The 16,954-nt window shown below is 53.0% G+C and overlaps 1 protein-coding gene across 1 annotated transcript; it reads right to left on the bottom strand.

Moving 5' to 3' along the window:
• Positions 1–4,810: 4,810 nt before the first annotated feature.
• Positions 4,811–15,873, bottom strand: VSIG10L2 (V-set and immunoglobulin domain containing 10 like 2). Its single transcript, XM_052662416.1, has 11 exons — positions 15,792–15,873; positions 13,893–14,240; positions 13,375–13,650; positions 11,083–11,358; positions 10,285–10,533; positions 9,286–9,546; positions 7,423–7,713; positions 6,491–6,787; positions 5,702–5,824; positions 5,163–5,216; positions 4,811–4,908 (listed from the first exon to the last, which is right to left on the bottom strand). Exons 1-11 carry the CDS (start codon positions 15,871–15,873, stop codon positions 4,811–4,813), a joined length of 2,355 nt encoding a protein of 784 aa, XP_052518376.1.
• Positions 15,874–16,954: the final 1,081 nt, after the last annotated feature.

The raw sequence follows: 16,954 nt of genomic DNA, 5'->3' as shown, positions 1-16,954 counted from the left end.
GGGAATTGCACAGGCCATTTGGGAGTTTTCAGATGGAAAGCTTGTCTTTCACTATTGCATTGTCAGACTGTCTGAGAACATTTGAAATCAACCACAGTTGATTTCACACCTGATGTTTATAATAGATGTCTTGTGAATTTGACGAGTGCCTTCCACGGAAGTGATGGTTGACCTGTAGGCTGTCTGCATGTGGGCACAGGTTACGTCCAGTTTTCTAGGCAGTAATCACAGTGTTGTGGACATGACGGAGGTTAAGCCAGTCTGGTTGGGTTGTTGCAGAAGGCAGAAAGGGAACCAGGACCAGAGAGAAAAAGAATTCCCTCAAATCCAGTATCGTTTAAAATCACATTTATTTATAACCTGGTTACCATGGGGCTCTTTTTGACTGTTTCTAAGAGAAAAATAAGACTTTCAAATAGTGACTAGAAAAGAAAGATCATATTTTAAGAAGAAAGGGAAGGTTCCAGGTGGATCATCTTGGCGGAAGCTCTCCCGTTAGTATAGGAAGTATCGTGGTGCAACACCCCCGAAAAATCCGTATTTTCTAAGTTCCAGCTTGGGCAATACCTGAAAGATGTGAGTGTCAGAAAAGAATCTGGAGGTTTGAAGTTTCCTGACGTTTTTCCTGAATGTTGTCATTGCAACAGGCACCTATAGCTTTGATTGGCAGAGCTCGTAAATCACAGTTATTGCTGCCTCTGAATGACAGGGACGTTTGCAGCTGCCGTTGAAAGGCTTTTCTTCTCCACGTCTGAAACAAAACACAGCACTCTGAGTGTATTTGATAGCTTGACTCAAGCTTTATGAATCACTGCTCTTTTTTGGATTGTGCATCCCTTTGGGGGGAAAAAAAAAACAACAGTTCTCTTTATGGAGAGTCAAGCGATTCTAGCATAAGTGAAAATATTTTTACAGTTTCCCAACAATTGCAGTGAAATAGAGTAGAATACTGTATTAATCGACTTTCTATGTAAATGCATCCATATTCCCTTACATATGTCTATATATTTTAGAAATAGAACTGCTAGTGGAATGTGCCATGTGAGCTGGGTCACTATGCAAGGATTACTTGGAGTGGAATGTAGTGGATACAATTTCATAGTCAGGTATCACAGATGCTCCAGAGTCAAATTCTCCATTTCAGACATCCACACCTATAGTGTACTGGATTTATTCTTCATTGTTGCCTAGATGTAGTTAGCTTTGGAGGGAGTTAGCTGTATCCTTTTCTTCTGTGGCCAGCAAAGGACAAAGTCCTAGCACACGGAATATGAAAACATACCCTGTGTCTGCCAGTCAGGTTATAGTGCTACGCTCACAAAGGGAGTTTTAGAAAACTGGGGAGTAAGTGTCTGTAAGCAGTCATTTTGATTCAGGAAACAGAGGTGTATTAGCGTGAGCCTTAGGTCATAAACTGCTTTTAAAGATTGAGTTTGAATATGGGATTTGTCCACTAGGAAGAGAAAAATGACTTTAACTGTAGGGCGATCTCGTTGTGGACTGCTTTATTTATATTAATAGTAACGCTGTTTTAAGTGTTATCCCTTTAATTGTATTTTATTTATAAAAAATGCTTTTATATATTGAGAAATATAAATATATATATATATAATTGCCTTCATGTTTAGGAGTTATGAGTGCTCTCTAACTATGAGTTGTTCTGAACTTTTATGCTCTGCACATTTACCCAAAACAATCCTACCGAACGTGTTTGCCAGGAAGTCAGAGGACAGGAGAGCACGGGCAACGGCTCTAACATTAGTGGAGTTACTGTTATGTACCAGACTGCTGGTGCTTGCTACTACTATCTCAAATCTTCCTGCTAAGACACATCTACTAAGTAGGTGAAAAAGTCCCCAGATCACATGCATGAGCCACAGAGCCTGAATCTGAACTTATCTGGAGCAGGAATCTGAGCTCCTGTTTTTCCAGACTGCTTTCCAAAACCATTGCAGTTCACTCTGCTGATGGAACCCGTTCTGTAAGCGCTTGGTCCTCCCCAGCACAGAATTCCTCCAATGCTCTAGCTCCACAACTAGAGAGGCTGCCCCTGTGCCCCACGGGCAGAGCTCTGAGCTTATTACCTGGTCTCCCCGGAGCCGTTCTTTCTCCTTGTGACCCCCCTTGCTACCACCCCTTCCCCGGAAATTTGACCTTCTCTCAGCGTGATAGTGATCCTGTAATCCATCAGACCTCTTCACATCCCTTCTCCTCTTAGAACTCTGTGAGTCTTTGTTTTAGCATCAAACTGCCCCTTCTGCTATATCATTTCTCCAGCTCCTTTTTTTTCCCCTTCTTTTGGTTATGCACTGATCCTCTGATGATGGGCGCTGTACAGAATGTAAGTGAAGTGGCAATGTTTTAAACCTTTTGAAGTGGTCTTTAAAAACAAAAGGCATTTCTTTCTGAGTTTTGTTTTTGTCAAATGAGTCTGTGAAGACAGATACAGATTACTAAGCTGATCGTGACACAAGTCTCATTCCAGCTACAGGACTGCCAAGAAGTCAGCCTTCTAACTGAATTTCACCTGTGTTGCTCTCTCTTAAAGCAGTGATTTTCAGATGCATGTTTTTGTATCATATGGAAAAGTATGTTTTATTTTCTTTGAAGTTGTAATATTATGTTTGAAATTGTATATATTTTAAATGATGTAGCTTTGACAGGTTTTATTTGGTCGATATGATTTTCTATTAAAAGAGAATGCTGCTTTCATGTAGAGTAGCTCGTGAAGATGCAGGTCTCTGATGCTCCCTGCCTGTGTGAAGCTGCTTATAGCTTGTGGTGGAGATGGGTGCATGTCTTTGAAAAGGTTTGGACCTGTCCTTCCTTAAAAACCTCCTCTGCGCAACTTAGAGTCAAGTGAATTAATCCCTTCTAATCTGACTACAGAGATCTAGGCCCTGAAGGAAAAGGATCCGGGACAAATACATTATGTGTGGCTGGGAAAATATCTGCAGCAAGGAGCTCTGTCAAAGCAGATACATCCCCTTAGGAGGCTTAGCATTTCTTCGGAAGGAAATGGGGGCAGAGGAGAGTGAGAAAGAGGGATCCCTTCTCAGACCTTGTCTATTTTTACCGTTAATCTAGAGCCATGTCCATGTGAACCCCAGAAATTTAGTCTTAAGAAGCAGCTTAGCTTTACTGCCCTGAAAAAAAAGTGTCTGCGGTGGGACTTCCCTGGTGTCCAGTGGTTAAGACTCCACGCTCCGGGGGCCCAAGTTCAATCCCTGGTCAGGGAACTAGATCCTGCAGGCCACAACTATGGTCTGGCACTTCCCAAGTGGCTTTTCTGGTGGCTCAGAGAGTAAAGAACCTGCCTGCCAATGCAGGAGACACGGGTTCGATCCCTGGGTCAGGAAGAGCCCCTGGAGAAGGAAATGGCAACCCACTCCAGTATTTTTGCTTGGGAAATCCCACGGACAGAGGAGCCTGGGGGGCTACAGTCTATGGGGTCGCAAAGAGTCGGACACAACTTAGCAACTAAACAACAAGATCCAGCACAGCCAAAAACAAACCCAGTGTCTGGGCTGCTTCTCCCAGAAAGCCACCAGGGACTTTTGCCTGGCGTGGGCCCTGTCGTGCAGCGATCCCCAGATTGAAACGGGCCTGCCTGCACCTCAGCCCCAGCCCTGAGAGCTCTGAGGGAACCCGAAGCCCTCTTCTCGTGGAGAGAGACTGAGTCCGTGAGAAACTTAGGAGAGCGCCGTTCCTGTCAGCGTCCGTTTCCTTTCAGGCGCCGCTTTCCCGATTCCTGGCAGGACCATCCCTTGGCCGTCTGGCTGTTTGTTCTCTTCTGCGTCCCCCGCGGAGGCAGGCCTGCCGACTCGCGCAGGCAGTGGAACAAGCACGCATTTGTGTTTCACCCAGATGTCAGACACACGCTCGGAGCCAGTGAGTCATGCCGGCGGCTGACAGAGTGTGACTCTGGCCAGCCCCGGGCCGCTGGCAGCCAGCTCCCCCAGCCTGGTGGCAGGAACCCCTGTCCCGTCTTGTTGGCACAGACTCTCGAGTCCGGCGACTGTGAGCCCTTTGAGCACGGCGGGCTCTGTGCTGTGCCTGCACGAGAGGTGAAAGGGAGACAAGGGCTCTGGGCACCTGGCTCTGCTACCAGCCCTGGTGCAGCTTGTGTTTGACGGGGAAGGAGCTGGAAATTGGGAGAGAGCCAGAAGATTGCGTCTCTATGGCCCTACCATCCTGAAGGCACTAGATTTTATTTGCTTGGAAGCTAAGCAGGGTCAGGCCTGGTTAGTACTTAGATGGGAGAAGAGCGCATTTCTTGCCACAGTTGCATGAAGGGAACACACACACACACCTGCCTATCTCATTTCCCATCTCCTAGCTTCTTCCCAGTAGGCAAACTGGGTCCCGACTGAAGCCGGTCAGCTTCTCCCCATGGGAGCTGCAAATGGAATAACCCTCCACCAGTGAGAGCATCACGTGTGATTTATTGAGAGATTATTCAGTGTGCAAACTCAGGCTGGAGGCAGGAAGCTAGGTCAGATGGCTCCAGACACCGTTCCCACACCGTGGTTCTCACTTGCCCTCGGACAGCCAGTGATCTTCTCCACAGTCGTGTGTCTTCCTGGTTTTTCCACCTCTGTCTGCCATGAGCTGGGCCAGGACTGGTTTCATACCCAAGTCATTAGAGGCCCTGCAGCTGAGCCTTCCGCTGGCTGTAAAAAGCTGCTTATCCAGCGGGAAGGGGTAGTTAGGGTCTTAGCTACCTTGTCTTTAAGATTCAATGTGACGAGGGAATGTCCCATCCCCCCACCGTCTCCCCTAAGCCTGTTGGCACCTTCCACTTGGGGCCTCATGGTGTGGCCGTTACTGTGATGGTGACATTTACTGGGGGCTCCATGGATTCTTGTGCAGGATCTGAACCTGGGGTGGTGGGGGATGGTTCGGTGCCTACAGAGAATGGACACAAGCAAAGGAAAGAGAGATGCCTGGGGGCATCCCAGGTTGTTCCCAGCGGACGAGGGAGACTGAGCTTTATGGGTAACTCATGACTATGCTCCCGAGTTTGGGGGTAAAATTGGGCTTACCTGGCGTTGTCTCAGGGCCACCCCTTGAGCCCTGATATTGGTGACTTTGCTCCCTGAGGGTGAAGAGTAAAGTTATACTTTCCCAGCCTTCCTGTCCAGTTAGAAGAAAATCCTGACCTCCAGAATGATTGGGCTTCCACACCCACCTGGGAATGAGCAAGCGCCCAAGGCCTGAAGGAAGAAAAGGAAGAGATGTGTTTCTTGAGCAAACAGCCTAGGTCCCGGGAGAATAACCCTCCTCTCCCCAGGGTCAGGAACCTGGAAGGGGGTGGCCCGAGATGCCCAAGGTTCAAGGTTGGAGCCCTGATGACTTCTAGCTTTGGGAAGAGGTCACAACTAAGGAAGAGCCTAGATTCTTTGCCCAGGGGAGTCTACGAATTGTGTGCTAAGTTGCTCAGTTGTGTCCAACTCTTTGCAACCCTGTGGACCATAGCCCACCAGGCTCCTCTGTCCATGGGATTCTCCAGGCAAGAATACTGGAGTGGGTTGCCATTTCCTCCTCCAGCGGATCTTCCCCACCCAGGGATCAAACCCAAGTTTCTAGCATCTCCTGCACTGGCAAGTGGGTTCTTTACCATCTGAGCCAGCAGGGGAGCCTGTCTAATATGGGGCTGCCTCTTGGGGTCAACAGCCCAGTCCTTGAGCTTCGCACTCACAGGGGAAGGTGTCCGGGTGCCGGGCAGCACACTGGAACACCAGCAGGGAGGCCACTGTCGCCACCACCATTCCTGCGCCTGCCGCACCCAGCACTGCCGCGTAGGCGCTGAAGGGAGGGTCCGCTGGGAGAGGGCGTACAGGGCAGGTTTAGAGCCACTGCTGAACTCGGCAACAGTGGCTCTGGGGCATCATGCAGGCCATGCCCTGCTCTTCCGGTTGGCCCTCCACCTGGGGGTTGGGGAATGGGATCAAGAGCAGGCCTCGACCTAGAGGATCGGGAGACCAGGTCTCTCCCCAGGAGAGGGTGCTCAGCCTGCCTGGGCTCCTGGGGTGTTGAGTCCCCAGCCAAGGCCCCTCTATCTGGCAGAGCAGGCAGTAGTCTGGTTATCTCGGCAGCCTGGTGCGGGAGGGAAGGAATACCCAGGGGGGAGAATGAACAGCAGGAAGCCAAGAGCCCACCTGTGCCCCAGGAGGTGAGACTGAGGCGCAGAGCTGGGCCCTCACCCTAATTCAACTACCGGCAACTACACCTCCTGTTCACTATTTCTTCTGATCTGAACTGGACTATGGTTCCCGCCGCTAGGCCCAGGCCTCCAGAGACTCTGGGAGGGACAGAAAGACAGCAGTGGGGTTACTTGAGACGGGGAGGGCAGAGGAGAGGACAGAGACTGGGGGTGGAGGGGCTCAGGAGGAAGGAACAAAGGAATGCATGCCCTGCAGAGAAGAAAATGACCCGGGTTGGGTTCAGTGGAGAAAAGCAAGTCTCTCCACGGCGCACGCCCAGGCACCTGGTGTCTTCACCTCAGAGGGATGGCCAGCCGTGCGATGATTCAGAGCCAGGACTCGGAAGCCATAGCGGACCCCCGGGTCCAAGCCCCCCAGCCGCCGGCCCCTGCTCTCTGGCTTGATGTCACCAGCCACGGTCTCCCAAGCCCCTGCTCCCAGGCCTGGGACGCTGGCCCTTCGCTGCACGAGGAAGCCCGTCAGATTGCCGGGGCCTCGGACGGCCCATTGCAGCTGCACCTCGCTCCGGCGTCTCCCGTAGGTCAGGCGGCTGATGGTGACGTTGGGGGGAGCCGGGTATCCTGGGGTGAAGGCGGGGACACATACAGGCGTGTGTGTGCATGCATGTGTGTGCTCGAGGGCTTCTTAGAGTTTTGTTGAGATACAACTGGTGGTGTGGGGATGCGGAGATGGGGGTGTAGCCTCGACCACTTCTGTGTAGTTTCAGTCTTTGTTACCCTAGACTTACACACTGGCCTCAGTTTCCTCCTCTGTGAATGGAGGTGTGCGTTAATCACTCAGTTGTGTCTGACTCTGCAGCTCCATGGTCTGTTCATGGGATTCTCCAGGCAAGAATACTGGAGTGGGTGGCCATTCCCTTCTCCAAGGGAATCTTCCCAACCCAGGGATCAAACCCGGGTCTCCTGCTTTGCAGGCAGATTCTTTACCGTCTGAGCCACCAGGGAAGCCCCTTATAAATGGAGGAAAAGGAGGTTATTCTGACTACGTGGAACACTGTTTGCCTGAACTTGAGGGTATCCGATTCACGTTCAGGTGGGATTTGTGTTTTTTGAGGGTCCATCTGTGCCTGAGAAAGATAACACATCCAAGGTTTGAAACAGGGAGTCCATGTGCCTTTCCAGCTAAAGAGCAGTGGCTGGAGGTTCTCCATCCCCTCTGCGTGCACACACACACGTGCACACCACCCCTCACTCACTCAGGACCTCCAGCAGGACGCTCCGACTGCTGTTGCCCAAGGCATTTCGGGCCATGCACTGGTAGGTGCCCCCATGGCGGGCTGGGTCAGCACCTTGGACACTCAGGCGCAGTTGGGTCCCCTCAGAGTGCAGCGTGAATCCCAAAGTGCCTGGCTCCACCTGCCGTCGCTGAGGGCCCAGCCAGAGGAGCTGGGCGGGTGGCAAGCCCGCCAGGAGGGCACATCCCAGCCAGGCCTCTTCCCCCTCCAGCACTGACACCCGGGGCTCAGCCACTGCCAGTTGAGGGGCTTCTGCAGGGACAGAGAGGATAAGGTGAGAAGGTGCCCCCTGTGCTGGTGGGGATGCTCAGAGGGGAGGTGCTGACCAGTGGTGGAGGGAGTGGGGAGGGGAGAAACGAGATGGGAGGGCTGTAGAGTTGAGAGTGAAGCCTGCCTTGGCCGGGTCTGCCCCCTCTTTCAGGCTCTCATTCTATGCCACATTCCCAGCACCACCTGCTCCAAGTTTTACAGACAGTAGTTGTATTTCATGATGCTCCTCTCCCTCCTGACCCCAGAGCAGCTCCTACAGGTGGGCCCCCGCCCTACTTACCTCTGCATTAACCACCTCCTCCCAGCACCTGGCCCAGGGCCCCCTATCCCCACCCCCCAAAGGCCCACAATGCCTCCACGCTGGGCACAGTGGGCCCGGCCCACAGCAGGTGCTGTTTTTATGGACTAACTCCTAAAGACCCAGGGTTTCAGGTGTTCATGAATCTTCTATGATGGAATTTCCAGTCCTGAGGCTGAGTAATAAGGGAAAGAAATATGTTGAGTGGCGGACCTCCCTGAAAACCATGCTAGTCACTCGGCCTGTGCAGACCAAGACGTGAAGCATTTTGTGAGAACCGTTCTAGGTGACGGCTATGCCGTTCGCTTTTCTCAAATTTTTACTCCAGTGTTTAATTCTTTGTTCATGAGTTGGCGATAAGCAAGACTGGCATGGCCAGATGAAGACAGAGAAAGAAATCAGACCAAGAACAGAGGGAGTGGCAGAAGCAGAAGAGGACTTCTGGTGCCTGATTCGTTCATGCAGATCAAGAAGACAGTCTGGCACCTCGTGCAAACTGATGAAAATGAGAGCGACAGAATCCCTCCAAGTCTAGACCTTGCTGTCCAATAACAGTCCCCCTCCCTCACTGCCCGGCCACATGTGACAATTTAGCACTTGAAATGCAGCCAGTCCACATGGAAATGTTCTGCCGCTAGAAACACACACATTAGATTTTGAAGGCAGCATGAAAAGAAAAAAGAATGTAAATATCACTGATAATTTTATTATTGCATGTTGGAATTAGTATATCAGTGTGTTGTGTTAACCACTCAGTCGTGCCAACTCTTTGTGACCCAATGGACTGTAGCCTGCCAGGCTCCTCTGTCCATGGAATTCTCCAGGCAAGAATACTGGAGTGGGTTGCCATTCCCTTCTCAAGGTGATCTTCCTGACCCAGGCATCAAACCCAGGTCTCCCACAATGCAGGCAGATTCTTTACCGTCTGAGCCACCAGGGAAGCCCAGTGTGTTGGGTATATCAAGCTAAATAAAATGTTTCACTGTTTCTTTTTTACTTTTTTAAAACGTGGTTACTAGAAAATGTTAAATTCTATCTATGGCTCACATTATATTTTTATTGGACAACACAGACCTAGACCAAACCCCCTAAATTTATGCATCAAAAAACTTGAATCCCTGGGAGGGAAGGTGACACAGGGTCTTGACTCACTTTGCATTTCTCCTCAGCTGCCAACCCCCAGAGCCCCTCACCCTGATTCCAGAGAGCCGCTCCTCCCATCCCGCCCCAGAAACAAGCCTCTAGCTCTGACTCACCTAGCCGGAGCCGGCAGAGGGGGTCAGGGGCCCTGAGTGGGTGAGTGCCCCGGCAGGTGAACTCTCTGCCAGCCAGGTCTTCCTGGGCCTGCAGGAGGTAGACGGCCGGGGAGGAGCTGCTGCTGCCCAGAGGCTGCTCCTGCTCATCAAGCCAGCTCAGCACAGCAGGGGGCTCGCCTCCGGGCCACTCGCAGCTCAGCATGATGAACTGGTCTCTGATTGTGGCCACGGTCCAGCAAGTGGGGCTCCGGAGCGGTTCCCCTGGGTAGGGAATCATGGCTCAGCACGGCGCTACAGGAGGAGAAAGGGCTGGCAGGCCTACCCATCCCTTCACTCTTCGTTAATTGCTTCACTCACTCATGCCTCTGCGTACATAGTCACTCACACACTCACTCATTCATTCATTCATTTGACGTTTATTGAGGGCTGACCATGTGCCTGGGAAATAGTGGGAACAGAGTGCAATATAATCTGATGTGTGCTAGAGCATAGGTAGAAAGACAAAGTCTCTGGGCCTTCAGGGGGGAGGACTGAAGACAGGATGACATATGAACTCGGCCTTGGTAGATGGGTAGGAGTTTCCAAGGTAGAAAGAAAACTAAAGGCAAGTCTCAAGGCCAACATGCAATAATTGTTCGCTGTTCAGTCACTAAGTCGTGTCCAACTAACTCTTTAAGACCCTGTGGACAATGCAAGTGTGCAAGAATAGACCAGTAAAAACAAGGTCCTCCCTGGGGGCTGGGAGATGGTAACGAGGGTGTCCCAGGGCTCTAAGCCAGACTTAAGCCACCGTGTGGGTGGAGACTGGGGCTGGAGAGGAGAGAAAAGCTGGAGGTGGGGAGTGAGCCGTGCTGCCACCTCCCCATTAAGCGGCCGGTCTGGGAGACCATGGTCTGCAGCCCCTTCTCCGACCCCATGGCCCCAGTGGTCTGGGCCCTGGCCCCCTGCCCACTCCTCTGCCTGCACTGGCATGCCCTGCCATCTACCATATCCACTCACACAGCGTGATCCGACAGAGCATGGGCAGAGCCAGAGCTGGGTGCCTGCCGGTGCAGGTGAAGGAGCTGCTGTTGGCAAGCTGGGTGGCTGCATAACTCCAGGTGACATTGCTGAGTGCAGTGGGGCCAGCTCCCTGGGGTCCGGCCCACTGCAGCTGGGCAGCTGGAAGCCCCCCAGGCCAGGTGCAGACCAAAGTCAGTGCCCCAGGGGCAGGGAGAACAGTGCAGGAGGGCCGCCCCTTGGGGGGATCTGGGTGGAGAAGCGTGTGAGGGCAGGGCTGGAGCAGTGCGCCACAGCCCACCACCCCCGCCACCCCCCACCAACCTGGGAGCCTGGAGGCCTGAGGTGTCAAGGGTGGAGGAAGTAAGGAGAAGTTGGTGAGCTGGGAAAGAGTGAGGGGCTGATAAGGGAAAGGCATAGTTCTCAGGCCAAGGGCAGAGGCTGGGAAAGGGGTAGGTATTCAGAGTCCGTGAGGAATCCCAGAGCCCCCCTAGTCCCCCACCTGGGAAGTCTCCCTTTCTCTGCTTTCCCCCACTCTCTTTACCCTTCTCTGTGCCTCAGTTCAGTCCCCAGGGTGAAAGAACTGTTCCCTGGGGAGGGGTCTACATATGGTCGTCCCATCTTCCCGCCCCTTCCCACTTTGGAGGGCTTTTATAGACCCACTCTGACCATCTAGCAACTCCATCTGGTTTCCCAAGTGTTCCCTCCCAATCCACGTCCACACCAGGGCCTCTGCACTCTGCCCGAGCAGTGGTCCGGGCGGCTCCTGTTGCAAGGGGCCCCTCCCCACACACTCACAGTAGATGGTGAGCTGGACACTGGTCTGCGTGTGGGTGTCCAGGCGGCTGTTGCGGGCCAGGCAGGTGTACAGGCCTGTGTGGGCACGGCCGGCACTGGCGATAACGTAGGTGGGCCCGGCATGCACCTGAGTGTGTTCATGAAGCCACACGTAGAGGCTGGGGGGGTTGGATGCAGCCAGGCAGCTCAGGGTCACCTCTTCCCTCTCACTGGCCCCAAACCCCTCCTCAGTGAACCCCAGTGGCTCCACGGTGATCACAGGATTGTCTGGACCATCTGGAGGGCAAGGAAAGCTTGTCATACCTTCCAGCCTTCATTCCTTCAGTCACTCGTATAGTCATCGCTGAATTCACTCCCTACCCAGTGGGTATCTATGATGTACCAGCTGTGTCAACTACTGTGCTAGGCCCCCAGGAACTCAAGGAGCAGGGGCCTTTGGCACAGTCCAGTGTAGGTGACCAGGGTTGGTGCAGGTGAGCACCCTGGGCTGGGGGAGCTCAGGAAGGCAGCTGTGACTGTTGTGTGGCTTCCCTGAGGGACTGCTGGTTGAATTGGGATGGGGGGATGGGCAAGACCCAGCTGGGCAGAAAAGAAGCAGGGTGCCCAGTCCTTCCCTTCTGCCTGGGATTGAGGGGTTTCTTGGAACTGGGGCAGTTGATCCTTTTAGACTGGAAAGGGATGAAAACAGGGTGAGAAGATGCCCTGAGCATAACCCTAGCAGCCAGCCCTCCTCACTGCCCCTGTCTCCTGGGTCCTTTCTCTCCCTGATTCCCAGAAAGGACTGAATTCTCTGCCTGATTCGTTCTGCTCCTAATTCTTTCCCAAGAACTTCTCACCTGTCTCCCCCATGCTCCTCTGCTGACGATTTCCACAGGCCACCATCATTAGTGGACATCCTTAGGCAGAGTCCTAGCTCCTTAAATGTACTAGACCAGCACTGTCCAATAGGCATATGTGAGCCACACGTGTTAAATTTTCCAAGTCTTAGAAAGGAAAAATAACCAAACCCAACCAAGTGAAAAAAACACACCAATTTTAATAATATTTTGTTGAACCACATCCATGTAGAATATAGTTCCAATGCACAATCAACATAAAAAGTATTGGGACTTCCCTGGCTGCCCAGTGGTTAAGACTGTGTGCGTCCACTGCAGGGGACATGGGCTTGATCCCCAGTTGGGGAACTAAGATCCTGCATGTCATGTGGCATGGCCAAAATTTTTGAAAAATAAATCAATAAATAATGTACAATTAGTAAAAAATCATTTTTAAAAAGTATTGATGAATATATAATATAGGTATATATAAGTATATATATGGATGTCTGTGTGTGTTAATCACTCAGTCATGTCTGACTCTCTGCAACCCTATGGATTGTAGCCCACTAGGCTCCTCTCTCTATGGGATTTCTCAGGCAAGAATACTGGAGTGGGTTGCCATTCCCTTCTCCAGGGGATCTTCCCGACCCAGGGATCAAACCCAGGTCTCCTCCATTGCAGGCAGATTTTTCACTGTCTGAGCCACTGGGGAAGCCCATATATATGCACAGATATACATACTTATTTTTAGATTAAATCTTCAAAGTCTAGCGTGCATTTTACACTCAGAGCGCATCTCAGGTTCAGCCACATCCCGAGAGATCAAAGTCACGCAGCGGCCACCCTATTGGACAGTATAGCGCTAGATTACCCTAGTCTTCATCTTTCACACAAACCACTGATTTCATTTTTAAATTTAAAAAAATCTTTTGAAAAAAAATTTTAGAAGTTAATTTGCTACATGTGTTCTCTTTACTGAAATAACTGTTTTTGTCTTCGGTCCACTTTTGTACAGATTGCTGCTTCTTTCCTCACTTGTTTTGGAGATCTTTCTAATCCTTTGTTTGCTATTGGTGCTTTCAAGACAAGTTTCTGATTTCTAATTGCAACCTCTCAGCCTCAGACTTGGGATCAAATTGCCACCCTCTCTTTTCACTGAAACTCCCTCCCTGTTTCTTCAGGGTTCAGTTGGTCAAAAGCAGAATTTCTGAGCCACCCCTGAAATTAGGGTAAACTGACTATGAATGTATGAACATTTTCCTGGGAACAGAGGCCCTCGACCTTGAAAAGGTGAAAATGCCTTGTACTAGAGCCATCTTTGACACCAGTGTGTACAATGCCTTGACTCCCGCCAACTGGAGCCTCTTGGAGGGCTAGGGTACTCCTGCGGGTCCCGAGATGTGTCAGGAGGCCAAGCCCAGGTGGGTAGGTGGGTGCCAGCCCTGACCCCTTCCCCTCGGCCATTGTGACTCACAGATGACATCCAGGAAGGCTCCGTCACTGCTCAGCTGGTTGACGGCGTTGTGGGCAGTGCACGTGTACCAGCCCAGGTGTGTCCGGTTGACGGGGTCCAGCTGGATCAGATGCTTTGTGACACCCATGAGAGCCTCTGCAGGGCCCCGGGGTGCCTGATGCTGCCAGGCAAAGGTCACGGGCTCTGTGCCCTCCCGCACTATACACGTAGCCACCAAGGAGGCCCCCTCCACTGGGGACGGGTCACTCAGCCGCACCTGAGGCTTCGATACGGGCACTGGCCAGAGGAAGGAGAGGCCCTGTGTTTGTTATCGCAGACCCAGGCCATGCCCAGTGGCCCAGCACTTGCTGGCAGGCCCCTGAGCGTCCCTCCCCATGATCCCAGGTGTCCCTGCTCCCAGGAGGAGGGCCCCATAGAACCCGAGCCCAGCAGAACACGACGGGCAGCACATGCAGATAGACTCCAAGCAGCACGCACAGCGGCTCAAGCCCACCGGGGTGCCCGGCCAGGCCCCTCACCCAGCACGGCCAGAGCGAGGGAAGAGGAGGTGGCGTGGAGCTGGCCGCTGGCCGCATGCAGGGCCTGGCACAGGAAGTGGCCGCGGGCCCCCTCCTGCAGCTCCCACAGCACCAGGCTGCTGTTTCGCAGACTCACGGCTCCCAGAGCTGAGGCGCTGGCCTCCACCTTGAACTCCCCTCCACTGGCGACAGCCACGGGCTGGGGCATCAGCGAGCCCAGGGGAGTGAAGCTCCAGAAGACCACCAGGGGGGCAGACTGGGCACCACAGGCCAGCTCCACTGAGCCGCCTCGCACTCCCTGGATGGAGGAGGTCTCCCTGGGGGCTCCTCGGGTCGGATGGGGCTGCCCTGGAGACAGAGAGACAACGCAGAGTGTCCGGGCCGGTCTGAGGTCTGCTCCCGGTCCTCACCCACAATCTCTGTTATCGGTGGTCTGCAGGGCGGGCCGGCCCGGCAGGGTTTGATAGCGAGGCATAAGCCCTTCTGGACTTGGTGGACAAGAGACGGTTTCTGAGGGGCCCACAGAGCTTCCTGTTGGGCTGTGCTGTATGAGTGGGTGGGGTTAGGGAGCAGAGGTTCCCATTAGGCCTTTCGGAAAGCTTGATAAAAATGTAGATTCCTGGGCCTCATCTCGGAAGACTGAGTCAGAATCCCCGAGTGGGGAGAGGGGTGTCAGTGCCCAGGAATCTGTATATTAACAACCATCTGGAAGTCAATCTGATGACCAGCCAGACAATGACCCCCGAGGCTCAGGACGTGTATGTGACCACTGGTAACTCAGGCTCTGGAGATATCTGCATAAGGACTCCAGGGGATTCCAGACTCACTGCAGCAAAGGTGAGATGATCCCAGCCTGCTGTCAGCCCACCCAGCACCCATTCATTCATCAGCTGTTAATCTGGAGCGCCTGCATGGGGCCAGGCATGGGCTACCGTGACAAATGAGCCCTCCGTCTCTGCCCTCATGGAGCTTCCGGTCCACCCGGCAGCAGACAGCAGCGATGGGGAGGGCAGATCCAGCAGGCAACCTCACGCCTGCCTGGGCACCCTGTTCTTCTGTCGCTTGTGGTCAGCATGCTGCAGGGAGCCTCAGCAAACTTAGGAAAGATAAATGCCTCGGGGGACGACTGATCTCCAGGGCTCCCTCACACAAGCTTCTGCTGACTGAGTGCCCCCCATACCGTGCCTGCCCTGAACTCTTCCCCTGCTGATCACCTACTGATCTTCACCATAACAACCATGGCATACCCTCCCCAGACTCAGAAACATGAAATCACTTCGTCTAAAACCACGCGGTACATGGAGGAGCTGGGGTTGGAGCCCTGCCTAATCCCTGACCTCAGATTCTACCCACTGCTGTCAGCTTCCCCAGAGAGAGAAGAGGAGGAGACGGGCGTGGAGTTAGAGGGACGGGATCAGAATCAAGATTCTGATGTTCAGCTGGTCAAGGAGAAAGGCATTTAATCCAGAAACTGGTTCTTTCCAACCCCATGGACCTTACTTTGGACGCTATGAGCATCTCCCACCTGGACTATTGCAAAGATCTCCCACTGCCTCCAGCTCCCTGAAAGCTGTCAGCTTTGGAGGGAACGTCCTGAAGCCCAGGTCTGACCGTGTCACACTAAGCTCACACCCCGACAGTGGCCCTCAGCACAAGCTGTTATGACTTCTCAAAGTTCAGAAGAGCAGAGCACTCTCGGTGCTCTGGCCCTGCCTCCCGACCTGGCACGAGAGGTCACTCAGCACACACGGGCTGGTGTCTGGCAGGTGGATGAAGTTAATGGACTTCACTGAACGGCTACACAAGGGCAAAAAGAGGATCCGGAGGAAGAAACGGGAAGAAATAATGGGATGTGAGTAGGGGTGGGCTCCTGTGGAGGGCGGACTGAGCATCACTCACCCGAGGCCCCTGGATGCAGAAGGCAGAGGGGTGCCAGCAGCAGGAGGCCGAGGGGGCTGAGCAGGGCCCCCTGACCCGCCATGGCCCCATCTCCCTGCGTGGCCGCCCCGCTGAGGTTCCTGCCCGCCTCTCAGGCTCCCTCTCTCCAGAGCAAAGCCCAGCCCTGGAAGTTTGGGGGGCAGTCTGGCTCAGGTTGCCAACTGGGGGCCCTCCTGACACATCCACCCCGATCTCCCGTTACCCTCACCGTCCTGATTACAGGTGAATTATTTACCAGATGATTCACTCCATCCATAATGCAGAGTTGGGGAGGAGAGACCAGGCCGGGGGAGGACCTGCACTCCCTGAAACTTGATTTCAGTAATATGAAATCAGAGAGTGTGAGCATGGACGTGGCAAAGGCCCCAACTTCGCCAGGTCCAACCACCCGTCCGGTGCGGGACCCCCGCGTGCAGCCCTCCAGACCGCGGGGATCAGGAGGTTCACGGCGTCTGTGCGCTCTCGTGTTTTCCTCACGTTTCGGGGGGAGACGCTGGTGGAGGGTTGGCAGGAGCCCTGGAGTCAAACACACTCCGGAGTTCAGGTTTGACTGATGAACCAAAAAATTTTAGGACATTTCTGAGCCTCTCTGAGTGTTAGTTTCCTGGCAGATGAACGGGGATAATAACACCTCCTTTCTTGTAAAGATTATTGTGACTATAAACGAAAAACTTTCACTAGCGTCTGGGGGGCTTCTTGGGTGCTTGTAATGTCCTGTTTCTTGACTCGGGTAGGAGTTACAGTTCATCAAGCTGTATATTCATTTTGTATACATGCTTGATACAATTTACACACACAACACACACACACGTGTGAATGGTGCACATAGTCGGTGCACCAACATTCAAGCTCCTGGCTAGATCTGGCCTGCAAAGTCAGGGCCCTGGAGGTGGAATGAACACCAGCTTGCTGGGCTGGCCTCTCTGAAGCCCAGCGCTCTCTCTCCCCTCTCTCGTCCTCAGCGTGTCCTGCTGCTGTATCTGTCTCTTATGACAAGCTGACATAAGGTCAGAGTTTTCCATTATCTGATGGCAGGGCTAGGGGGAGGGTGAGATTCCTGGACCCCAGTGAGATGAGCTTTGACGTCGGGTATTAGGTTCCTTGGGGCTCAGCCGGGACAGGGG

This window comes from Budorcas taxicolor, chromosome 25, assembly GCF_023091745.1.
Source record: "Budorcas taxicolor isolate Tak-1 chromosome 25, Takin1.1, whole genome shotgun sequence".
Lineage (NCBI taxonomy): Eukaryota > Metazoa > Chordata > Mammalia > Artiodactyla > Bovidae > Budorcas > Budorcas taxicolor.
This window is presented reverse-complemented; position numbering and strand designations above follow the sequence as displayed.